At 42.0% G+C, this 26,649-nt stretch overlaps 1 protein-coding gene across 1 annotated transcript; it reads left to right on the plus strand.

The window, feature by feature from the left end:
- The first annotated feature begins 1,978 nt into the window (after positions 1-1,978).
- tdgf1 (teratocarcinoma-derived growth factor 1) lies at positions 1,979-6,430 on the plus strand. Its single transcript, XM_041960628.1, has 6 exons — positions 1,979-2,001; positions 2,119-2,174; positions 2,841-3,053; positions 4,117-4,231; positions 4,386-4,495; positions 6,324-6,430. Exons 1-6 carry the CDS (start codon positions 1,979-1,981, stop codon positions 6,428-6,430), a joined length of 624 nt encoding a protein of 207 aa, XP_041816562.1.
- Positions 6,431-26,649: the final 20,219 nt, after the last annotated feature.

Below are 26,649 nucleotides of genomic sequence, written 5' to 3' on the forward strand. Positions count from 1 at the left end.
CACACTAATGAACCTGTTGGTCATTCTGCTCCAGATACATGTTGTTGTTGTTTTTTGTGACAAATGGATTACATTTTGGAAAAAGAAAAGATTATTACAAAAAGCACATAAAATTCAGGAATACCACACCTTAACCCTGTCACATCGAGAAATTGAAAACTCATAGGATAAGGCAATATTATTTAATAATGAATGCCAACTACAATAAAACTCAACAGAGGACAGGAATAGCAACTGTATTTGGTCATCAAGACATCAATACACATGCTTTTCTTGTCAACACATTTGACCCAATGAAGTAACCCTGTGAGAAATGTCCAAAAAAACAACAGCCATTATGTGGTTTCTTTGGTGTTCCACCACCTACAAAGGAATGTCCAACCGAATCCAAGCAGAAGAATGAGGTGGATATTATTCACGTGAAGGGGGGAAGTTGCAGTCTGCTGAACTTTGGGGGCTGCTCTTTGACTGACATCACATAAACCACCTTGAAACTGGATGCAATTAAACATCAATAAGAAGGTTAAATTGTCTATTACTCTGCCTTTGAGCTGCATCACACACTTGTCTCTCAGCCCTGATGCGCATTCACCTGTCCAAGATGACCACAGAAACATTTGACCAAAAGCCAGCTGTTGACCTTTGGATGGAATCAGAGGCTCAGTCAGGGACTGGAAGGCCATAGGTCATCATCTACCATACAGGAAGCTAAAGCAGATCACAGTGAAGGAGGACAGAGATTTTGTTTGTTAAGACCACAGTATGTATGGGGTGAGTACCTAACACCGTCTGCTGGTACTCACCTGAGTAGCTCACTAAAAAAGTTATGTGCATCCCTGATTATACTGTATACTGTTAAAAGATATGACATGTATGTACAATGTAAAAATAAATCCTAGAAAAAGAAAGCTTCTTGTTGTCTACAGTGGAAAAGGAGGGGCATGCTTCTTAAAAGTGGATTTCCTTTTAGCAGCAGGGTCATTAACATGTGAAGGCAGGACTGGATGGTCCAGTGAGGTTACTATACATGTCTACCCATAAAGAGGGGGGTCAGTGAGAGTGGAGGTGGATGGTGAGAACGAGGGACAGGAGATAAGAGAGGATTTCCAAATTTAACCAAAAGGTAACATTTGAAGAAAAGTCACACAGACATTGAATGTAACGTTTCTCAGCTAAGGAAAAGACAGCAGAGCTTTTATTATTTATTGTTTCTTTTTTCAGTAACTGTTCTATGTATATGCGTTAGTCAACAACATCAACACACACGTAAATACTCTCCATTATTATGCCTTTTTTCTTGGTTTAATAAATACTCAATTTCAGTCTTTGCCTTGAATGTTTAGAAATTCTCTCCACCAACAGTGTTACAGTGAACTGTGGATAGTAAGTGCTACATATATATAGTCACTGTCCAGCAGAAACAGCTATATAGCTTACAAAAAGGATAAAGGATTACACATTCCCTTTTGGTTGAGAAAATTATCTCAAAATATCAATATAACAATATGAATATTATGTGAAAAATGAATAGTCACTGTTCTCTCATCACATGAAACCGTTGATTCCAACTGAACATTCAGTCGCTGACAGAGAGCGGAGTGGGTGGGTCTCAGGGAACCCCTCCCCCTGTGTGAGAGTCACCTGGAGAGCAGAGAGAGGAGAAGTTAGATGAACAGCCGAGCTCGATGCGGAGATTCACCGAGTCCCGGTCCTGTAAGCGGCTTCCGTTCGTGGCTTTTTGTTCAAAGACGGCGGAGGGGCCAAGTGGACTCACTCAGGACAGGAACGTTTTCCGGGACACATGTATGTTCTCCTGAGCTTTGGGAACAACAGACACTGACGTTTCTGCGGTTTTATCGTTTTGAAAATATTTTATATTTTTTAGCTGTGTTTATTCAGGAGAGAGTTGTGTTTGGCAGTTGTTTTACTTCCTTCACTGCCTTGAGACGGTGAGAAAGTCTGGTAAATATCTGGTAAAATGAGTTGGACGCAGCTACTCAGGTGAGTCTGGAAAATTTAATGAAATGCAATCAAGAAATGAGACTTCATTCAGACGCTGTTTATTTTACAAACGGATGTTTTCTTTTTAATGACTCAGTTTTGTTGGACTGCTTTCAGGGTCGTGTTCTGTGCAGTCTTCTACCTCCACTCAGCTGATTCTCGAGCTGCTTCAGGTCTGTTCCCTACATTCAGCACACGCGCTTATGTGCTCGCCGCGGATTCGTGTTATGTATGAGGAAACTAGAATATTTGGATTTTGATGTATCTGTTTCTTTGTTCTGCTTAGGACAGTGAATTCTGTTGAGACAGGAACAGTGTGTCTCTAGCAGAACTTCTGAATTGAACAATTGAACACTAAACCTAGAAAAAAATCACCATACGCCTTGTGTATTACAACACTGATCCATGAGAGTGGCAATCAACTGTGGACAGTGAAGGTGTGGAGTTGTTTGTGTTGCCTTACCTAAATGATGTAACTTTCATAGAAACTAATGCAGATGGATAACACAATACTCATTGATTTACATGGAAATGTTTGCAAAAATGCATTTGAGTTTCTAAATCTCAACAACATGATTTGCAGAACAATTTGTGTAATGTATTGCACTCATAATTTTTAGCAAACTGGTCAGAACATACATATCTACTGATGTGGTTGTTTCAGGCTTGAAAACAGAGTAAAATAGAGAAAGCAGAGGACAGAGAGAAGGTGGAAGGGTGGCTGAAACAAAAGTAGGGAGAAGAAGAGAGGCTGTCACGAGATGGAATGATGACGGGCACACGATAATGGGTTTTTATTTTTTGGCTAACATCCATATTTGTTGCCTTTTATTTTTCAGGCTGTGAGGGAGATGAGTGCAGCAGGGACCAGACCTCCTCTTCATCCTCCTCCTCTTTGTCACCCTCTTTATCTTCTTCTTCTTTGGTGGTAAAATCCCCTCAGCCCTCGCAGGAGTTCCTGGGTCATTATACCCGAGTGAGTTCATCAAACAGCGGTGACCGTGAACACCGTGATGCCAGCGTTGTCCTGCCCTTCATCGGTCTTACAGGCAGTAAGTTAATGCTTTGCCACTTAATGCACAGGTGGAGTCGATAAGCTGTAAAAAAACAACTTAAATAAGAATTTACTGCTTTTCCTAAACCAGACAGACAAACACAGCTTTGGCAGAGCAAAAAGATATCACTTTTTTTTCATTTTCTGTAACTGAGCTGAGACAAAAAACAGAACTTAAGTCTGTATAGAATATTTCCAACAGTAATTAACATGTCTAAAGGGATGTGGGAAATAACATAAAGGTTGTGTTATGTTTTGGGTTAGGCTCTCAGTGTTAAAGGACTGCAGCAGCATAAAGTGATTCAGATAACATAATTAGAGAATGAAATCCAAAAAAGGAGCAAAACATCATAGCAAAACTTTAAAGATCAGTCTGTAAAATCCTACTTTACTGCAGTTTACTTTTATTGAAATTCTTTGCAAGTTGTCTTTTGTTTTTGTTTCAAACGTTTGAAAAAAAAACTTATTTCCAGTTTTGCATCTCTTAAACCAGGAAAAAAAGAAACAACCTAAAATTAAAAGTTGTGACGGGATGACGAAGAGTCTCGATGTTCCAGGTTGCAATCAGTTAATGTTAGTGATTTTCTGTTATTTTTACATGTTTGCTCTGACTCTCAGTGTTTGTCTGGTGATGGGAAGCAGAGGACGACAGGAATGCTCTGCCAGATGGAGACTGTGGTTTATCACAGATACACAGATAAAGCCACATATAGAGGCTCAATCTGAGGTCCGGGGGCCCTGCAGTAGACTTCAGCTGGTCTCACAGGGTCCCAAAACCTACACACACATTAAGCAAAATCCATTAAATCCATATAGATTTTTATACTGCAGCATTCAAAACAAACAGATTCTTTGCAGGTATCTAACGAAATTAATGAATGAATACACAAATAAATTAATTAATTAATTAAAACTAAACTCTGTGAAGGTGAACAATGTTTAATGTTGGAGGGCTTTGTCTAACTACAGTTGCGTGGCCTTTTTGAAGGAAATGGATTTAGACCATTTGCTTTAGGTGTTGCTGTTGGTTGCAAATCTGATGTCTGTCTTTTATCTCGCAGGCGCAGAGCAGAGTCGTAGCTGCTGTAAGAACGGAGGAACTTGTATCCTCGGCAGCTTCTGCGCCTGCCTTCCGTTCTTCACAGGGAGGAGCTGTGAATATGACCAACGCATCAGGTAAACAAGACAACAACAACCCTCTACTGCTCTGTATTTACACTTTCAATGCTGACACAAGTTTTGGCTGTACATCTTCTATAAATCATCCCTTCCTCCGAGCAGTTATTGCTCCCTTAGTTTAATAATTCATGTTTCTTCTGTCTGCCTTTAGGAGCTGTGGTTTAATTCCTCATGGGGAGTGGGTTCAGAAAGGATGCTCCTACTGCCGCTGTGGTTACGGTGTCCTGCACTGCTTCCCCCACATTTTCCAGAAAGACTGTGGTAATATATACACACATATCACACTCCTGACTTTATGAAGATTTTCTGCTGTTGTCTGCGCCCATTTATCATTTTCCAAATCATCATCAGTATTCTGGTTGGTTTAATTTTCCCTTCCAGGCAGCCATTTCAGTTCATTTCTATGAAAGTCAAACAACAGAGACTTTAAACTTCAGGCAGTGTTTGGGATTGTCAATGTTTTTTATCAGCTTATAGTGATGAAGTTGATAGCAGATTCTGCTTTTTAAATCTTGTCCCTGGGTTCATTCTTGGATCTGCACCGACGTCCTGTGTACATTTGAGTGTCTTTCTGAGTTGGTAGTTTTTCTTTCACCAGCTGTGATGTTTTTCATTTGAATGACCACCAAAGGTGTCAACGAGCCATCAACGCCTGACAGTCAGAGCCTTTAAAAGCTGTCGTTAACAGAAAACTCCCACTGGCTGAAATTCACCTCTGAATGCCCACAAGCTGCGCCGCCTCATTTACAGTTCAAGTCTTTAATTCCAAAATGCAAACGACTCTCACAACCATCACAAACACCCCCCAATAGCCACAGAATCTTCATGTTAAGTTGTCCAAATATAAAAGTGCATATGTTTCTCTTCATTTTCAGCCCTTGGTCCACACTAAATTGGTCTAAACTCAATTAATTTTCCAACAATCTTTTGGGGAAGTTCAAATCCTGGCTATTTTCTCACTCTGGCCCCTTGACCACTGTGTACAATTTAGGTGCATCTAGCGGTGATGTTACAGATAGCAACCAACTGAATACCCCTTGTCTCACCCCTTCCTTTCCAAGCATATAGGAGAACATGCAAATGTTTACAGCAAAACTCACAGAAAATGTGAAAGAAAAAAAAAACAACCTAAAAAACTCTCTAGAGCCAGTGAAACATGGTAGAGGACTCGCTGCCCCTGTAGATTCAAAGAGCACACTCTAAGGTGTTGATAAGACAAACAATTATTATTTTCAGGTGATTAGATGAAGACATTCTTATGAATATTAGATTTAATTTCTTCCATATTATGCCAATTGATCCCTCTAAATCTCTCATACTGGTCTTGGATAAGTTTCGTTTTAGGTAAAATTGTTACTTTTTCAGATGTCTCCAGATGAGAGAGGAGAGGGCTTGATGAAAATGTTAGCATATCGCTTTTGAAGGCAACCCAGATACAGTAAACATATTGACACGTCAAATGTGTGCCCCTGCCTACACAGTGTTTCTTAAATTGTGGCTTTCTAGTGAAAAGCAGTAACTAAAGAATTGCAAGTTAAGATAAGATAAACCCTATTGAAAGGAAGTATAATTCAGTTCAATTCAGTTTTATTTATATTGTGCCAAATCACAACCAAGGTTTGTTTCCATATAGAGCATGTATAGACCAAACTCCTTAGCTACAGAGACCCAACAATTCCCTCATGAGCAAGCACTTGGCAACAATGGCGAGGAAAAACTTCCTTTTAGGAGGCAGAAACCTCTAGCAGAACCAGGATCTGGGTGGGTGCCCATCTGCTTCGACGGGCATAAGCTGATACAGTAAAGAGTATACATAAATAACCTTGAAAACTTGAACGCTGTGCATATTATGTTTATCTACAGTGTACAAAACGAGGCAAATCATGAGGCAAACAAAAACCAAACTTACATAATACTATATGTAGTACATCATAAAAAGTGTCACTACAGTGTACTGAGACACACAATATTTACAAAAAAGTGATGCAATGAGGAAGTTGCAATGAATATATATGAAATTGCAACCAAGTTCTGCACTGAATGATGAGACCAGTTCTTCATCAGTTTTCTGTTTCTCTCCACTTCCCAGATGACTCTGAGGAGGTGCGCTGGTATCGTTCATCAGCTGTCAGGTCAGTTCGGAGTGGCTGTTTCCTGTATCTGACGGTATTTCTTCTTCTGCTGCTCCTCTTTTGATGATTTTATGCAACATGGATGCTGGACACCAACAGTGAAACCAACACCAACATTAAAGTGAAACACTGAGCTTGGGACAATGCGAGATTCCTCGAGATGCTTCTTCAGGACTATAGATCAGTTTCGAAACCCAATCCAAGCATAATAAGCATTGAAATTATTTATTGTAATTTGTCCAAATGCTACCATTGTGGAGGAGTAAAACATTGTTTGAAAACTTTAAGTTTTCTGGATTTTAAAGATTGCATTTAGACTGTGTTGTGGTTTATGTAGACTTCTGATGTTGTGGTTTATGGGGACAGTAAACTGAATTTTTCATCGCAGCCTATGAAATGGGTTTTTTTTGAGGGGACGGGGTTGAATGGACTGAATGGGCATACCACTTGACCAACTTCAAGCATTTTCAAGAATTCAGTTTATTCAGACAAGGATGACAGTTCATCATGTAATGTACGAACTGTTTCAAGACATTTTTACTGTACTGAATAACGCGTAAAAGAAAAAAATATTAGTGTGGATTTTAATGAGAACTATGACTGGCAAAAGACCCAAAATATAACAATGATGATAGCAACAAATCTATATAGTCCCAATTTATAACATGTCAGCTTTACACATGCATTCATGATCTCTTTTAAATAAGCTAATCATCAGTTTAACAGTGAACGCGGTAGCAACTAAAGGTCATCTCATACAAACTTGTGTCTTAAAACGTATTCTTCCAGTGGAAGGTTTTTTCTGTGTTTACGATGTCATTAAGAACAAAATGTATGTGAAGGAAGCTGTACATAAGATTGTTATGAAAAGTATGCCATTTGTTTATTACAGAATCTGTAGCTCAATGTGTTTTTTCTTTGTAAAGGAAGACAGAGTTTTTAGTTTGAAACTTGGTCTTTTCTGTCTGTTTGCACAAACTGAGCTGATGTGGTATTTTGTCAATGTACTTTAAACATGTATTAATTATGTGTTCATGAAATTGATGAGTTTGGTTTGTGTTGTGTGAAACTTAAAATATGAATATGACACTGGAAGTAACATGAAAGTACATTTCTGGATGTGAAAAAAACATTGCTTTGATGATCAAATTCAAATCAAAACTAAATATTGCAAACCTGTTTTTTTAAAAAAAACGAAATTTTCTTCCCTTAAAACTGTTATCTGTAGGTAATTTCAGTAGGAGGTCTCTCTGTCTCTTGTCTAAAGAGTTTCTTAGAGGTTTGTACTGATTATCAGCGGCTCGCTTATCTTAAACAAACATCAGCTGTTGTTCTGCAGTCTGTCCGCCTGCCAGCTGCTGCAGCTCACAGCCCTAAAATTAACGAGCAGAATCAAATGAATCATATGTGACTAATAGATAAAATAAACAAGCCTTAAAAGATCATTACTGTCTATTACATCTTTTTATCACCTGTTCATGGTTTGCCCATTATTCTCTATTAGTCTGTCAGTTCTTGAATACACAAGGTGACATCCTTAAAAAGTCCGACAGGTCAAGACACATGAGCAGCCACATGATCAGACAGGTTAATATGAGGGGCAAAACTAGAAAAATCAGACCCCAGTTGTAATAAACTGGAGTTACTTCGATACAAAAACTGCTGTGTCATTTCCCTACAGGAATGTACTTGCATTTTGTTATGGGACAGGATGCAAAAGAGGAGTATGAAGGGAGGAGCATGGCCTCGAGTGGGTCTTGGCCCAACCAGTCACAAGGGTACTAAAACACATGGGGTTAGAGATGAACGAATGAATATCTGCCCATAAACTTGCATATTTTTATGTTCGTATATGATTATTGAAAATAGCATTTGTTTGTTGTGTTTGGGTCAGAAGACAAAAGTTCTGCGTTCAAAATCCCCCATAATACAAAGGCATTATCCTGACACATAGACACAGATAATAGGTTTTCAATACTGGTACAACAATGTAAGCAGCATTTTTGTTTGGACCTGGACAATTAACATGCCATAATGTCTGCCGCCTGATCCAGATCACTAATAACAGCCAAACATCATTGCTTATACATATATACATATATACGTATATACACACACACACACACACACACACATACATACATATATATATATATATATATATATATATATATATATATATATTGCTAAGCAATGATGTTTGGCTGTTATTAGTGATCTGGATCAGGCGGCAATATACACACACACATATATATATATATATACAGCTATATACTGTAACAACCGAATTTCCCCAGCAGGGGATTAATAAAGTGTATCTTATCTTATCTTATCTTATTTAACAGACCTCCAATTTCAGAGGACTAGAGATAAAGAGGTCCAGGTTATTGGAAGTTCCTATTGACCTAAATAAAATGGTCACATTTAGTACTTGGTTGATTCTTTGAATTTGATGACAAAATAATAAATACCCTCTTTGTACTGAAGGACATGGCAAAAATAACAGAACATTTATATGTCATACATGTTGACCTGTATCTGATATTTATAAATCCCAAACCAACCTTACACCTGTAGGTTCGCCCAACACCCAGTCTTCTCCCTCTTCCAGTTACAAGGGTGAGGACATTGTGGATATGGGCTGTCAAGGTCATAGTACAACAATAGCTTCAACTATGACCTTAGTAAGAAACCAATTGAATTTACACATTTCCAATTCTGTCAACAAAATCTAAAAGTAGACTTTAAGGCAGAGTTGTTATAAACTTCTCTACCACCACCTAAAAGTATTGTTTTGAGATAATGTTAAAATTCAGTGTCATCCAAAAATACACAGATGTTTGTCCATCAAGAACTCAAAAAATAAAAATAAAAATAAAATAAAAATATGTAAACATACTGCTGTTTCATCAGTGTTTTCATCTGTCTTATCAAGGTTGGGCTATAATCCCATTCCACAGTGAAATTGCCCTTTAGATTTAGAGAGATATTCTAGTTTCAGGCGTATACATTTCTTGACACACAAGGGACTGATGAATACCATGTCTTCTGGGGGACAAAAGAGAAATCACTGTTATTAGTCCTAAGAAGCAGTGAAATGATGAACTGATGAAGCGGCAGAAGCTGCTGCAGAAGATCATAATGAACCACCCCCATTACCTGGCAGCAACCTGGACCCCCTACAGTTTGTATACTGACCAGGCATTGGTGTGGAAGACACAGTCATCTACCTGCTCCATCGTTCTCTTTCCCACCTGGAGAGCACTGGGAGCACAGTGAGGGCCATGTTTTCTGACTTATCCAGTGCTTTCAACACGATCCAACCATCACTGCTGAGGGGGAAGCTGGAAGGCGCTGGAGTAGACTGTCACCTGGCTGCGTGGACCATCGACTACCTCACCATCAGACCACAGTATGTGAGGCTTCACGACTGTGTCTGATGTGGTAGTTTGCAGCACCGGGGCTCCACAGGGTACTGTGCTCTCTCCTTTCCTCTTCACCCTCTACACATCAGACTTCAGACACAACACTGACAGCTGCCACCTCCAGAAGTTCCATCGTTGGACGTACATCACAGGGGGAATGAACTAGAAGGTAAAGGGAAGTCATCACCAACTTTGTCGACTGGTGTGGACTGAACCACCTGCACACCATGAGACAGAAAGAGACTAAATAAACTGGTCAGGAGAGCTGGCTCAGCTCAACTTCAACAATTTGGTATTGTGTATTTTCCGTTGCCTTGCTATTGCTGCTGCCTGTAACACCAAATCAAGTTTCCCCAGATTCAAATTTAAAGTCATTCTCCTCACCTACAAAGCCTTAGATGGTTAGGCACCATGTTATCTTAAACAGCTCATATGAAGTACCCTGTTACCCCAGTAGAACGCTGCGATCCCAGAATGCAGGCCTACTGGTGGTTCCTAAAGTCTCTAAATGAAATGGAATGGGAGCCAGAGCCTTCAGCTATCAAGCCCCTCTTCTGTGGAACCATCTTCCAGTTGTTGTCCAGGAGGCAGACACCCTCTCTACATTTAAGAGTAAGCTTAAAACTTTCCCTCTTTGATAAAGCTTACAGTTAGGGCTGGCTCAGGCTTGCTTTGGACCCTCCCTCCCTCCCTTTGCCTCTGCCTCTCTCTCTCTCTCTGCCTCTCTCTCTCTCTGTCTCTCTCTCTCTCCCTATCTCTTTCTCTCTGTCTCTCTGTCTCTCTGTCTCTCTCTCCCTCTCTCTGTCTCTCTGTCTCTCTCTATCTCTCTCTCCCTCTCTCTGTCTGTCTCTCTCTCTCTCGCTCTCTGTCTCTCTCTCTCTCTCATCAAACCGGTCGAGGCAGATGGCTGCCCACACAGATCCTGGTTCTGCTCGAGGTTTCTGCCTCCTAAAAGGAAGTTTTTCCTCATCACTGTCGCCAAGTGCTTGCTCATGAGGGAATTGTTGAGTCTCTGTCGATAAAGATTTGGTTTGTTCCTGCTCTATATTGATAATGCACAAGCAGCTGGCCGACAAGAGTTCAAGGGAGAGTGACCATGTGCCTTGGTTGTTTTTAGTAACAAGTCTTTCCACGGACCTGGTCCCAACATTAGGCCATGTACTCTTTCTATCTCTTCCACTGCATGAGGACTGGCCCCTCGACACACACACACACACACACACACACACACACACACACACATACTGGGAGTGTAAAGACGACTAAGCTGTGGTTGAGATTCTGGTGCCGTTTGGTTAAGCCATGTGACATCTGTCTTATGTGCAGTACTGTGTGTGTGTGTGTGTGTGTGTGTGTCTGCGTGTTTGTGTGCGTAGGAGCCATGTTTAGGTTCTGCCAAGGATTTTTATTACATGCTGCCATATTTGACTTTAAATGCATTTTCATTCATTTTATTTAGTAACATATTATTTTGTTATACTTAACTTTTATTCCTTAATGCTTTAGTTATACTTACCTGTAATCTAAAGTAGCTGTAATATACTTACCTTGAGCTTGATTTGTTGTACCCTGATCTGCACCTGAAAAGATTTACCTGATTGCTGGCCATGAGACACACCCCTTAGACGTGCTGGTTGCACGAAGCCTGTTTTAATTAGTGTTGGCTCATTGTCTTGGGTAGGATGGAAGTGAGAGGGCAAAGTTTTCAGACCGCAATTCGCAAGTGGAATAGTTTAGTTTATATTTATATTTATTTTTATTGCTGCTTTGTTTTCTGTGGAAAAGTCAACCGGACTGTGGAATAAAACTCAACATCAATCACTTCTGCTTTCCGTGAGTGCTTTAAATGGACTGCGAGTCGGAAAACTTACCACCATCCTCACTTGGCGTTTTAAGGACAAGACGCCAATACAGTGTGTGTGTGATAATACAGAAAAGAAACAGTAAAAACCAAAATGTTTTCGCAATGATGTTCAGTTAAACAGAAACATCTTCCCGGTGCTTTATTAAAGGATTAATTCTCTCAAACATAAAACAGCCTTGGGTAACACTGTGATGTTAGATCCACCAACATCAGTTTCAGAAAATGTTGATTGAATCTTAAACATCACTAGTAAAGGTCAGGTATTGGTGTTCTGGTTCAGAATCAGAAGATTGAACAGCCATACAAGAGAAAAGAAACGCAGTTGTACTCCAGAGTTGTACTCCAGACATTTCATGTGCCACATTTTTTTGTAAGACATCTGAAAACCCCCTTCAGAGTTCAGTAGTACTTCCTCTAACAAGTAAACTTATATTCAAATGTAAAATCAGTGGCATTCTTCTTCAAAATCACAGCACAAATAAAATCCTGTATTGAGGGACGTGGCAGGAGTGACTATAATAAGGGCCATGGGACAAACAAAAATAATTGCTTCTTAATCATCCTGCTCTTAATCTAATTTTACATACCAAACCAACACCATCCCAAAGCTGACACACATGAGCACAAGAGAAGGAGACAAGTGATACAAAGAGAAAAAGAATGTGGATGGAAGGAAGAGAGGATAGAATAATTAGGGATGTGATAAAACAGGAAGGTGGAGAACAGGGGAGGGGTTAAAAAGGAGATAAAGGAGACAGGAAAGGAGAGAAAAGAAGACAGAAGGAGACAGGAGACAGAGAGATGTAAGAAAACAGAGAGGAAGAGAAAACAATAATGAGCTATTACTGTAAAGTTAAATAGAAGACTGAGAGAACAAGAAAAAATACAAAAGGAGAAAGAAGAAAGAAGAGACTCAAGCTGAAAAAACAGTTGTAAGTTCATGAGTGTTTATGGGACAATGAATACAACTCTGATTACTGTTTTGTAAGGATGGAGAATGGAGAAAATTCTTCGAACATACAAACCTGTGTATGTCTGCAGTGTGGGTTTCCATCCCCAGTGACCACAGTGTCTTTCATGTCATCAGGTGATGAACACAGCCAGGATTCATGACAAACAGAAGCTGAAGTCATTCTGGGAGAAGAGGATTCTTCAGCACAGCGAGCAGATGGACAAGGAGGAGAACCGCATGAGGAACAGCTCTCTGACACGGTCAGCTGCAAAGCTATTAAAAGGAAGCCATACTACCATTGCACCTCAAATATGTAATTTTAAATACAAGAAGGTGGCTGTGCAAGTTTTCAGTGGCTCATAGCTTCAAGTCTTGTTATTTGCAATCCCAGCTGAATTCATTCTAAAAGTTTAGAGAGAGAAAGAGAGAGAGAGAGAGAGAGATCTAGGTTTCCATTTACACTTCATGCCACTTAGGTGGATTGGAGAACTGTCAGATATCAAATAAGTTATCTGAAAATTAATCTGAGAATGATGGAATGTAAGTGCAGCGATCTCTCAAAGACACATATGTGATATTTACTCCTCTCACATGTAACTATGCCAGTAAGAACTGTAGCCTGTACAGAATTTCTCTGATGTGATAATAGCAGCACAACACATACTGCATGGTTATACAGGCCCACTGAGCTGATGGATTCATGTGAGCCCCTGAAGGTGATGAGACTTTTTTTAATAGTTCGTTTTCCTAGTGTAAGTGTAGGCTATTCATTATAAATGTGGGCAGGTAAGGCATGGCATGTAAGGGCTTTTCACTACTTTTCATGTAGTTTTTCATGTTTCAGAAAGTCCTCCAACCCAAACTAAAAAAAAACTTTGCACTAAAAATTTGCACTAAGAAATCAGTATATGTGTGTGTGTGTACAGGGGCGGTGTGTGCGGCCACTAAAAATAGTTCATTATGTCACCTCAATTCCAACAGACACAGGAGGTTAGCTGTTGTTGCTTACTCCCCCGATACTCTGTGATGTTGACATTACTCTGTCTTGTGATTTAAATCACATCATAATTTACAGCATATTTCGAGTGCATGTGCCGCGTTCTGAGGGGGAAAAACTTCATTATTCATATATTGAAGGGATGTATGATTTAAACCATTTCTTCTGTGGCATTTATTATATTGTCAGGTTGTATTTGCTCAGTGCTCAGTGTGGGAGTGTTGTAAAAGGGGAAACTAATTTTTGTATCAACATTCATAGTGTATTTGCACAGTGTTATTTACTCTAGTCAATAGTGCACCTCAGAAGTTGACTGTGCACAATATCACAACAGCTGAAGTGTCATTCCAATTTCTTTACACAAAAAGTCAAAAGTCATGTCATGGTTAGAAGAAACCAACATGGACTGCTGACAGTTAGACTAAGGAAACAAATGCCTGTCCATGGGGTATGTCTCAAGGGTATGTCTCAAGTCTCTTGAATCAGAAGTCGTTTTTGTTTGCCATTTTGAAGGCCATCTCCAAGCTCTTATTTCTGCTTTGAGCTCTTTCCTCTTGCATGGTTTACTTGTGTCTTTCCCTACATCCTCAGTGGGAGGGACTCACAAGTAAGTCAAACGCAGATGCAATTTAAGAAATTTGGGATGTACCCCTGGTGTGAAAAGTGCTGTAAAGTTAGAAGACTAACGTTTATCTATTATGTCTGATAACATCTTATATTCTGTATCATGTTGTTCTAGCAGAGTGAAATATTCAAACCCAATGCTCAGTTTCATCAAACTGAAATATTCTGCGTGTCTTGTGCCTAATTTTTGACACATTCCCCAAAATTCATTCTGACACACTTTATGTCACTGGCGACTTTGGTATCTCTACTAAAGTGAAAACAATGTTTTATGGGTATGACAAAGGTTGGACAAACATGAGTTTATTAAGATGGATGAACTTCAGGGTCCAACAGGATCAGAGAGGAAAAGAGTATCATTTTTACTAATAAAGTTTGTCCCTGTCTCTGCTTCATAACTCCATTAGTTAGGAAAATGCCTCAGTTATGTTTACAGCTCATCTGTCTGTCATCACATAGTAGCCTGAGAATGTTGATTAGAGGCAGCTCGACTATACATTTGAATCCTGGAGATCAGTCTAAATATTTGAGCACAGACAAATAGTACATTGCAGATTAACTGACACATAACGTGTGCTGACAGACGAATGCTCATTAACACTGAGACAACATTGAGCCTGTCTAACACAGTCTCACACGCACGCACATGCACACACACACACACACACACACACACACACACACATTCTTTATTTTCCACAGCACAAATGGCACTTACAGTGATGACTGCAGATCAAGTGTCACTGGAGTTCTGCACGATTAATTTAAGCCTCTAAAGTTGGAACAAATTCTCTGCTCATCTCTGCCTCTCAACCACCTCCCAAAGCAAAATATGATTGACTTTAGCCTTTATTATACTAATTTTAAAGAAACAATTTCTGCAATAAGATGTTTTGGTGAGGTTCTGTGTGGGTCTCAGTAAGCACTGAAACATCTTAATAAAACTGGTCTAAATCTGAAAGAGTGAAAATCTTTTGGGTTACATATAAACACTGGTCTAACAGTATTTCAAAGTATTTACAAGTAAAGCAGAAGGTGAACATTATATCTGCTAAACATTGCTATGTTCCTTCCTTTTCATGCTGATGTAACCCGTGTGTGTTATGCCGAAATTGTCTGCATTGTGTTCTGGCGAAGGATGAGCAGACAGTAAGCAGTACTGGGTCTCTGGTCTTTTAATCACTGGAGCTGTGGCGATAACAGAAAGACAGAACAATGAGCTGTATGTGTGTGTGCATTTAGCCAGGCTTGGCTCACCTCTGGTAACATCAGCCAAGTTTTTTTTACTTAGACCAATGTAACTCTAAGTTACAAAACTGCATAAAAAAAATAAACAACTTGGCACAATAAATTCATAAACAACAAAACAACAAACTGCTCCTCTTTGTGCATAACAAATATTCAGAAAATTAACACTTAAATTACACAATTTAGCAAGTAAATAAATTCCTTTTAGCACCAAAGACCATATTTTGTTACCTTGTACAGAATAGATATTCACAGTTTAAGATTTAATATTAGATGGACTAAAATTACATTGACAGGCATCTATAACCACAACAATTAAACTCATCCTATCATCAACACCAGATAGGCTCAGAAGTTAACACTTTCAAATATTAATTAAAAACAAAGAGACATCTTTGTACCCATGGCGATAACAGAAAAACAGAACAATGATGTGTATGTGTGTGTGCATTCAGCCAGGCTGGGCTCTCCTGATAAAAAAACAGAATAAACAGTATTGAAGACGACAGTTTTCCTCTGCATGCTAGCAAGGAGGCTAACGACTTTGAATCTCTGCAAGACTCACACAGGATGAGTGACCAGTCCGTCCTTTTCTCCTCTGGCCTGCTATCAGTGTGAACAAAGGCTTGGCAATGGCTGAGCATTGACGAATGATGCTCTGGTAGAAAAAAAAAACATGCCCAAGAAGATATGTATCTATCTGCGACCGTCCTCCTCCATTAGTGCTTCTGTCGGCATGTTGGAGCAGGATTTACTGCAACGCCACTCTGGTGGATGTCATGACCCAGGATTCTGACTTATGCAGAAGATGACATTTTAGGCTAATTTTAAGCTTACTATCCCTCAGTTCATGGAAAACCACACAGAGCCCGTTGAGGGCCTCCCCTTCAGTGGGCGCAAAGACAAGAAGGTCATCCAAATAGCAGAGCAGACTGGTGCAGTTGAGGTTGCCGAAGATGTGATGCATAAATATAGCCAGACTGCTGCAGAGCCCTTGCTCTGAGCATCCTTTTTGTACTCGTAAAGGCCAACAGGTGTCGTAAAGGCAGTGTACTTTTTGTCTTCCTTGCCCATGGGGATGGTTAGGTCCATCATGCTGAAGAAGATATTGCCTTCAAGTGCTGCAGGACAGTCTGCTTGGTGAGTGAGCGGATGGGCATCCTTCAAGGTGCGAGGATTCAACCACCTGAGATCCTTACAAATCCTCAGGCCACCATCCTTCTTCCAAACCATGACAAGTGGAGATGCAAACTCACTGGTGGATTTGCAAATGATCCCCTTCTCCTTCATGTCTGTGAGCACTTGCTGGAGCTTTTGGTAATGAGCAGGTGGTACTCTCCTGTATGACATTCACAAGGGGCAGTCATCAGTCAGGCAAATGTGGTGTATAAACCCTTGCGCTTAGCCACAGTCAAGCAAGAATGTCTGGAGAAAATGTCCTTGTACTCTTCAACAATCTCAAAAAAAACTTCCTCTTAGACTGGGGGCTGGCATGGTATGAATCAGTGTCAAGGTCACTCAAACCAATGTTTGAGAGCCTTCCTTTGAAGTTGGCATCCACGGCAGTCTGCCTGATGACTGGTTCTGACTTCCTGTTCTCTGTCTCCCAGGAGCCTTGCTCTTTCATTGCAAGACAAGGTGACACATTAGCGACTTTGGAGTTGCACTTCAGAATTAATGTTTCAAAGAGACAAGGGTTGTCTTCATGGGCACCCACCGATCTCCCCACATCGGTGTGATGATCCGCCCAAGATGTCTCTCAGTGTGGACTTAGAGGCACAAGGCTCCACGATGATCGTGCTGCCAGGAGACAGTGGTATAATGCTTGGAAGGCTCCCCGACACTAGAGTAGAGCAGTGTAACTGGGCGAGGCTGCTTCACGGTGTCAATCTTGTCAGGGACCTCATCATCCCTCCATCTGGTCATGCATAACATAATATCTAAAAAAATGTCATAGAGCATGAGCTTCCAATAGTCATCGTCTTCCTTTATAATGTGCATTAGGGACTTGAGGACATTTCATTTCATTACAGTTTCAAGTCATATATGCATTTGGGGAGGGTCTGCTTTCCTCCACAGCCAACTAGCACAACTTGTTCCACTGACTGAGGTTCTCCCACAAGAACTCAAGCTTCTCTGAGTAAACATTCAGCCTCCTCTCACAGGGTGTAAGCCATGGATCCTGACTCTATCATAGCCTTCAGGTCTACCTTGTCATCCACCACAACCTGGGTGTTGAACAACTCACTGAAAACTGACACTTCTGCAGATCCACAACTTGGCAACCTTATGCCATGGCTGAATAGAGAAGCCTAATCTAGATTTTTGTCCACCACCCACACCACCCCTCTCCAGGTGTGGGCCTTCTAGTTTTTCGATAGCTAAATCTGGCCAGCGTCAACCTGGCCCATTTGATTTTGCAGTCCCTCTTCCAATGACCAGGAGTGAAGCATGAGAGACAATCCTGCAGTGCATGACGGTAGAATGACTAGTATCAACACAGACCTGACAGTTCCTCAGATGAGAGGGTCCTGGAGTGAATTGTCACATTTTGAGAAGTGTTGCAGTCTGCACATTCTGATGTGCCATCGTGCAATCCAAAAAGGCTGATTAGTGCATGCATACCATACCACCTGCTGGGGTGGGGGCTGGAGCAGGTTGGCAATGAACTGGTTCAAGACTAGGCTTAGCAGCTCACAAAGATGCTGATGTGTGGTTTGAGGTGTAAGCACTGCCACTGGGTGTGGGGAAACTGGTGCTTGGGAAAGATGTGGGGTGAAAGCGGTGGCTGGAGCTGTAATGAACTGGGCTGGTGTGGGGGAGGTAACACTGTCCATAAATTAATCCACAGATTGTTGTGAAACCGTTGATGCTAGAATTGCTGTGGTTGGTGAGCTAAACACTACATAGATAACATAAATTTATTAATAATATTTATTAATTTTAACATCAATCACTGACGGGCTGGTCAGCAGGTGTGGGTTTGCTGCGGGGAGAGTAGGACGACGTGTGTGCATGCTGGATGCCATATATCAAATCAGCAGATAACAGACGGCTGCCAGATCTGTTCAGGTGCAGTCCGTCTGCCCCGAAAAGGGCTGAGCAGCCTGCTGAAACTGCCAGTCCCCCCCCCAATGTTCCTCACCATGGAATCCCCAGGGTCCATCAGCTGGGTAGGAGGTAGGCGTATGGTCGTCCTCTTAGGAGGGTCCCGTTTTGTGACGGACCATAACACACTTATCTGACTGCTCTTATGGGGTTGTGCAGAGCGGACTCAGGGAACCGCGATGTCATTTGGTTCAGATGCATACCTGGGCGATGACTGCAGGGTGGTCGGGTCGTCCAGAGCGTCAAACCTGTTGCTCAGTTCGCGTGCAAAGGGAGAGGAGCGTTTAGATGCCGACTTTCTGCTCCTTTTATTCCTCTGGACTTTGGACCACTGCATCTCCGCCAGAGTGGCTCAGGTAGTGCAGTTCATCCAGGATGGCACTTCAGTGTGAGCTGTGGCAAGAAGGTTTGCTGTGCAAGACAATGCTAGACCTCGTGTGGCTGGAGTGTGTCAGCAGTTCCTGCAAGACGAAGGCATTGGTGCTATGGACTGGGCAGTGTTTGAACAGTGTATCAGTGGCTTCTATCTCCTCCTTTGGCCAGCTTATTTTACCAGCTGGGTATCTGGGGTCCGTTTCACAAAGCAGGTTCAACAAACTCTGAGTGTAACCCTGAACTCTGAGTTGATCTACTCTGAGATAGGAAACTCTGAGTTTTCGATTCCACAACAGCAGATTTGAGTTAGTTTGATTAACTCAGAGTAGTTTCAACTGGACTTAAGCGTGTGCACCGCAACTTTAAAAAGACAGCATCAATGGAACCCTGATTTGAGGAGTCACCATGGCAACGGGGAAGCGGAAGGCTGCCTACTTCACGCCACTGGAAATTAGACATTTTAATGCGCTCATACAGCGAATATGAACATGTTTTTAGACGGAAGTCCAGCACCGCTGCAGCTGCGAAGGAGAGGGAGACGGCGTAGGAGAACATTGCTGCTCGGGTCAATGCGTGAGTATAAATGGAGTCCTTTGAAATCACAATAATATAACAGGGCAAAACTGCTTGAATGATCACCTATTAATTTATTTCATTTAGGTGCAATCCCACGGGGGAGAAGCGCACTTGTCAGTAGCTTAAAATGAAATATAAAAACATGGTTCAAACAGGTACGACCTCTGCATGATCTCATGGAGGTAGCTACCTCATTTTGATCATGTTTTACATTGTAAAGTAAATATTAAGGGGCTCCCTTTCATTGTAAAATTGGTTATATTGTGTTCATATAATGTTTTGTTTTTTGTTAACGAATGAAATAAAATTTAAAAATGAAAAGAAATGTTCTCATCTATATCATGTTATGTTAAATAGTTAAGCCTATATTTAAACTAACAAAGACTTTTACTCAGCTAACAGAAAGAAGGCAGATGCACGAAGAACGGGTGGTGGCTTAACACCGATAACTGTCTGGAAAAGCAAGAACATCGTGGTTTGATAACTATCTACTGACGAATATTTATTTCTCTGCGCAGTATCGCTGCACCTTCATCCACGGGATCATGATCAAAAGACGTTAACATGCCATGTTAACGAAAAAAGTCACCACCTACTGTGCCTAATGGACTTCCCACTGACTGATATTTTTAATGATTTTTTTAAATAACAGACAGCAGAACTATGCCAAAACTCGTCTGCCGACTGAATGAATGAATGATGAAATGAAATACGGTGTGTGGTTGAAAGAGGGCAAACACAGAGAAACTCGAGGTTCCATGAGTAAAACCTGGTAACTGACTCAGAGTTTAACTTACCTCTGTCTGTGAAACAGGCTTGAGTTACCCCTCTTTCTCTGGTTTGACTTACCTTCCTATGTGAAACGGAAAACTCAGTTTCCCTCATTTCAGGGTTAACATACTCGGAGTTTTCAGTCAACCTGCTTTGTGAAACAGACCTCTGATGACTGGCAGTGCGTATGTGTTGGTAGCCAGGACCTTGTTCTTTCCATTCAGCTGACTCTTCAGGACGTGGTTTACTCATTGTAGGCACTGGGCTGTGGTTGACTTCCTTGCGGCCTCCTCATGGTTCTCACTTGCCTGTGGTGTCCCAAGGTGTTTGTAGCAGACATACTTAAAAACATGACTGTTCTAACTCAAATATTTATTTTATTATTTAGCCCAAATCGAATGTGTGTTAAATGTTAGGATACAAGTTAAATGTTGATACTGAATGTTAGGCTCTGCCCTGCCCTCCCCTACTCTCTAACAACATAATTCAGCTTTTTTCCTGTTGACTGTTAAGTTGTAAAATTTTGCCTCATAGCATTATAAACCAATTCTATAGTGTTTTGAGGCATGATAAACATTGAAACTGAAAAACTGAAAAACTATTTGTCAAATTGGAGTTGCTTGATCACATTTCATCATCTCAGAGGTACCTGAAGGAACACATCCACACCAACGCTGACACCTTTTTTTTTTTTTAAGTAGAGTTGTTTCAGTCTAAACACTTGCTAATTCCTTTTTCTCCCCCTTTGCCCCCTTTGTCCTCACTCTCCACCTGTATCTCTTTCTTCAGGGTGAGGGAGCAGTGGTTGGTCAAATTGGATCAGAGGAATCAGCACCAACAGAGTTTCTTCGAGGAGAGAATCAGGCGAGCTCAACAAGCTCAGCAGAGCCTCAGGAAGCTCGACTTTCCCTAAAAGTGGCACATCAGTCTGGAGAAGGTTACAAAACCCCAAATCCATCAAATCTTTAAATATATTAAATAGGTATCACCTTGTATATTGTATCTCATTTCCAACTGGTGCCATTGTTATGTCATTATTTGTGGAGTGGGAATTTTCCATGGGTCCAGACCAAGCCATGTCGTGATGACCCCCCCCAGTACATGTTGTAGTTGTTGCTCCATATTTAACCGATGATCATAAGTAAATAAAATTTCCATCTACATATAAAGAATGTGTATCTTTAAGTGATTTTCATGCATGCAAAGATTAAATGAAAAGATAGAACTATAAAACCGCTTGAAACATTTTTGATTCTGACATTTTTAGGATATGGCAGTGACAAGTTGTGTTCAAGGACCGCTCAGAAGAACAACTTAATGTACTATTTTATGTTATGTTCTTTATTGCTGAAAAAAAGTAATTGCTTTTTTCTATTTATGAATTGTCTTGCGGGATGAATCAGATGGTCTTGTGTATAAGGCCTGGAGCCCAGAGGTTCCCCATCCCTATTGTATGTTACAGTTGGTTTTAAGGAGAGTCCGGACCCAGAAGCAGAGTGCAACGGATTAGATATTTATTAACAGGAAAAACAAAAAACCACCTTGCGGGGAAAAAACACTGGAGCTTGGATGAAACAAACTAAAAATCGCTGTAACGGGAAAAGTAACAAAGTAACACAAAATCACCTTGACAGGGAAAATTGCTAAGGAAAAAGAAAATAACACAAGAGGACCAGGAGGAAATACTCAGACTGGTGGTAACAAATAATCTCAGAAAAATCTAGGTTACAGGAAAATCTCTAGAGTCACAGGAGGCAGGAGATCAAAACCCGACAGCACGCACACGTGAAGTAAGCTCGAGGAATCATCCTGCACGGGAGTGGATCTGGAGGTGTCGTAAGTAGCTGATTAGATGATGGATGCCAAGCAGGTGAGTTTGAGGGGGCTTGAGAGCATAGAGAGATTGCCCCGCCTCTCTATGCTCTGCCCATAACAGAGGGAGAGAGAGCGAGAGAGAGAGAGATGCACCGGTAGGGCGAGAGGCAAGCACTTGACATGAACACAGGAAGACCAGACCATAACAGTGCATTTGATATAGCTTTGTGAAACATTGTGCTGGTCCCATGCTCATTTTCTTATTGCTATTTCAGGGCAGGATATAGGCCAAGTTCGTAAAATATTGGTTTGCAAAATAGGCTCTATGTGCATGTGAACGCATGAATGGGCCAGATTTGCCAGAGAGCAAATTAGGCTATTCAATATCGCCCACTACTGGATTTGTAATGAACTGCAACTTTACTTTCAAATGAACAAGTATTATGTAATATATTACATTTGGAAAGCAACTTGCACAACACTGGTTGCCACGGTCTGATTGAAAACGACACACTAAGGAGGGGAAAATAGCAGAAACACTAGGGATGAGACCCTTAGAATAGCTACTAAGTACAATAACTACTAACTACACACTACACTACTATTTACTCAACTACAAATAAATGAACAAATTAATGTGACCAAATTATACCATGTATAAATATAAAGAATACAGCAATGAATGATTAATAAATGATTGAAAGATTGAAGATGTGAATGTGGCAACATACCAAATTTGTGAACAAGGATCATTAGACTAAATCGTGCACATCTTCATCAGATGTGTTAAATAGTGGCACCACAAAAGATCTCTGTAAGAATAAACAGTAGAATAAGGCTTAAAGGGACCATTGCTGAGAGAGATGGGAAGCCAAAATAAATTATCTGCCACCCTGAGATCAGGGACCAATAGCAACAGTGGATACAGTCTCAAAAGGACTTTTTCACTTAAAATGTTAATGTTTAAAATACCATCTTATTCTTATTAGGTGAAAAGTGAGGGATTGAATGCGGTCACTGACCCTTGCAAACAGCTGTTAAAACCACACATGTGCACAAATAATCACAGACAACTGCTCTTTAAATGTAAATTACAGTTTATTTTTTGCAGAAATACTATCACTTTGGAGTACAGTTCGGACTTCACACACGCCCTAAACTGGACTTTATTCCACCGGAGCTGCTACGGACCCCAGAGCCCACCACCACCCCCCCACTGCTGCCAAGGAGACGGAGGAGGCACCGTAAACAAAAGCGGGGCAAGAGAGCCGGCGTGCGTGCTAGGCTACAAGCTAACCCTCACAGACCGGCTCTCCCCAGTCTCTTCCTCACCAACGCCAGGTCTCTCACCAACAAAATCGACGAGGTCCGTCTAAGGATAGTCTCTCGCCGGATGGACAGCTGTGTTACCGTTGTCACAGAGACCTGGCTGGACGACAACATCCCGGACGCAGCGGTGGAGATAGCGGGGCGCTCTCTGTTCCGGGCGGACAGGACTGCAGCTTCAGGTAAGAGCAGAGGCGGAGGTTTGGCGCTGTATGTACACAATGCCTGGTGTACAGCCACACGCACCGTCAGCACGTTCTGCTCTCCTGATTTGGAATACCTGGTGGTGAAATGCCGACCGTTCAAGCTGGTTAGAGAACTCTCGTCTATTGTTATTGTGGCCGCTTACATCCCACCGCGGGCTAATGCTAAGTTAGCATTAGAGGAGCTGTACTGCCTGATCAGCGGGCAGATGAACGAAAACCCGGAGGCGGCCGTGATAGTGGCGGGGGACTTCAATCACGTTGAACTGAAGGCGGTGTTTCCCAAATTTCATAAGTACATAAAGTTTCCTACCAGAGACAGTAACATTTTGGATCAAGTTTACTGCAACATCCCTGCTGCTTACAAGGCTGTAGCAGCTCCACACCTGGGCATGTCAGACCACATCTCCGTGAAACTCATTCCTGCCTACAAGCCTCTGGCCTGCAGAACAAAGCCGACCACCAGGACAGTACAGATATGGACTGAGGAGGCCTCTGCACTTCAGGACTGCTTCGAACTGACAGACTGGACTGTGTTCAGAGAAGAGGCAGACCTTGAGGAGTACACATCATCTGTATTGTCTTATGTTCAGTTCTGCCCTGATGCTGTCCTCCCTGTTAAGACCATCACAGTGTTTCCCAACTAGAAAAAAAAGCTGGACAGCACAGTGCGGTCCCTGCTGAAAGCCCGGGATACTGCCTACAGATCTGGAGACAGGCTGGCTTATAGCAGGGCTCGAGCAGAGCTGAAGAAAGGAATCAAGCAGGCCAAGCTCCAGTACAAAAACAAAATTGAAGACCACTTCAAGAACAACAACCCACAGAGCATGTGGAGAGGCATCAGAACCATAACGGACTACAAGCCGAACACTCAGCTCACCAGCCACGACCCCGCCCTGCCTGACACCTTGAACAGCTTCTTTGCCCGCTTCGACACATCAGGCAGCAGAGAAGTCACACACCTACCCCGGCTGGAGGAGCAGCACCAGCCCCTCGTCCTGCAGCAGCACCAGGTGTCATCCACCCTGAGGAGGATCAACACCCGCAGAGCTGCAGGACCGGATAAGGTGTCAGGCAAGACTTTGAGGACATGCGCTGACCAGCTAGCAGGAGTGTTCCTGGACATTTTCAACATGTCCCTGCAGCTGTCCACGGTTCCTGAGTGCCTCAAGTCCTCCACCATCATTCCGGTACCGAAGAAGACATCCATCACCTGCCTGAATGACTACCGGCCTGTTGCACTGACCCCGGTAATCATGAAGTGCTTTGAGCGGATTATTCTCAGGTACATCAGAGACTTCATCCCCTCGGACCTAGACAGCCTTCAGTTTGCTTACAGAGGGAATCGGTCCACAGAGGATGCTGTCTCCATCACCCTGCACACAGCCCTGACCCACCTGCAGCAGCCCAACACCTACGTCAGGATGCTATTTGTAGACTTTAGCTCAGCTTTTAACACCGTCATCCCAGACAAGCTGGCGCTGAAGCTACACACGGTGGGTCTGCCTGCGTCTCTGTGCCACTGGATCAGAGACTTTCTCACCAACAGGCCTCAGGTGGTGAGAATAGGGAACATCACATCATCCCCTCTGGTCCTCAGCACGGGCACGCCACAGGGTTGTGTGCTCAGCCCAGCCCTCTTCACCCTGTTTACTCACGACTGTGCTGCCATCCACCCCACCAACACAGTCGTGAAGTTTGCGGACGACACTACAGTAGTGGGTCTCATCTCAGATAACAACGAGACCCACTACAGAGAGGAGATACACCAGCTCACCCAGTGGTGTTCAGCCAACAACCTGGTGCTGAACTCAGGGAAAACCAAGGAGGTCATTGTGGACTTCAGGAGGTCCAGGAAGACGGATCACGCCCCCCTCCTCATGGACGGAGAAGTGGTGGAGCGTGTGGACAACATCAGGTTCCTGGGCCTCCACATCACATCTGACCTCTCCTGGTCCATGAACACCTCCCGCCTGGTGAAGAAGGCACAACAAAGGCTCTTCTTCCTCAGGAAGCTGAAACGGGCTGGACTCTCCTCTCGGTTGCTCGTTAACTTCTACAGGGCCACAATTGAAAGCATCCTCTGCCTCAGTGTGACAGTGTGGTATGGCAGCTGCACGGCACAGGAGAGGAAACAACTGGCACGGGTGGTTAAAACTGCACAGGGCATCATGGGCTGCCCCCTCCCTGACCTAGACTCTATATATGAAGGTCGGGTCAGAAAGAGGGCGAGATCCATCGCCACGGACCCCAGCCACCCGGGCCACAGACTGTTTGTACCGCTTCCATCAGGAAAGCGGTACAGGAACATCCGCACCACCACTAACAGACTGAGGGACAGCTTCTTCCCCAGAGCTGTTAGAGCTATCACCCCAGCAGCCCCTCACTGCAGTGAGAGACTGTGTGAACTGTGAACACTGCACACCGCACTTTACACCTACACCTACACCTCTACCTCCACCTGCACCTTCTGTGTACTTGACTTTTATGTACACACATACTATAATTATATACATTTTAGTATATCAGCACATTTCAGTTTCATTGGCATATTTTATTCTGTCGGTACATTTCACTGTGTATATTTTATATTTTATTCTGCTTGTATATTTTATACTGTTTGCACATTTCACTTCCATATTTTATTGTTTATTGTTTAGTATATTTTATTGCCTAAGTATATTTTCATTCTGTTATATTTTTAATTGCTTCACGAATATTTTTTTTTTTATTGCATGTTGGTTTATTTTATTTTATTGTAGTTATCTTAATTTTATTCACTCTTTCTAGTCTTATCTTTCTTACCATCTAACATGGGGGTTGCAATGAAAATTTCATTGACATGTGCAATGACAATAAAGACTCTTGAATCTTGAATCTTGAATCAATAATCCTATCAATCAATAAAAATCTGTTGTGCAATTACAACTACAACACAACTAGCTATCATTAAAGCAACTACAGTAGCAAACAAAACAGGGCAGCATGCAAGTGTGTTG

The sequence above is a fragment of the Chelmon rostratus genome, chromosome 19 (assembly GCF_017976325.1).
Source record: "Chelmon rostratus isolate fCheRos1 chromosome 19, fCheRos1.pri, whole genome shotgun sequence".
NCBI classification, from domain to species: Eukaryota; Metazoa; Chordata; class Actinopteri; order Chaetodontiformes; family Chaetodontidae; genus Chelmon; species Chelmon rostratus.

Bases quoted from the DNA above. Each gene is read 5' to 3' on its own strand.
- tdgf1 (XM_041960628.1), top strand. From the start codon at position 1,979: ATGAGTTGGACGCAGCTACTCAG. The intron at 3,054-4,116 runs GTAAGTTAATGC...TTTATCTCGCAG, and splicing joins CTTCATCGGTCTTACAGGCA to GCGCAGAGCAGAGTCGTAGC. The intron at 4,232-4,385 runs GTAAACAAGACA...GTCTGCCTTTAG, and splicing joins GAATATGACCAACGCATCAG to GAGCTGTGGTTTAATTCCTC.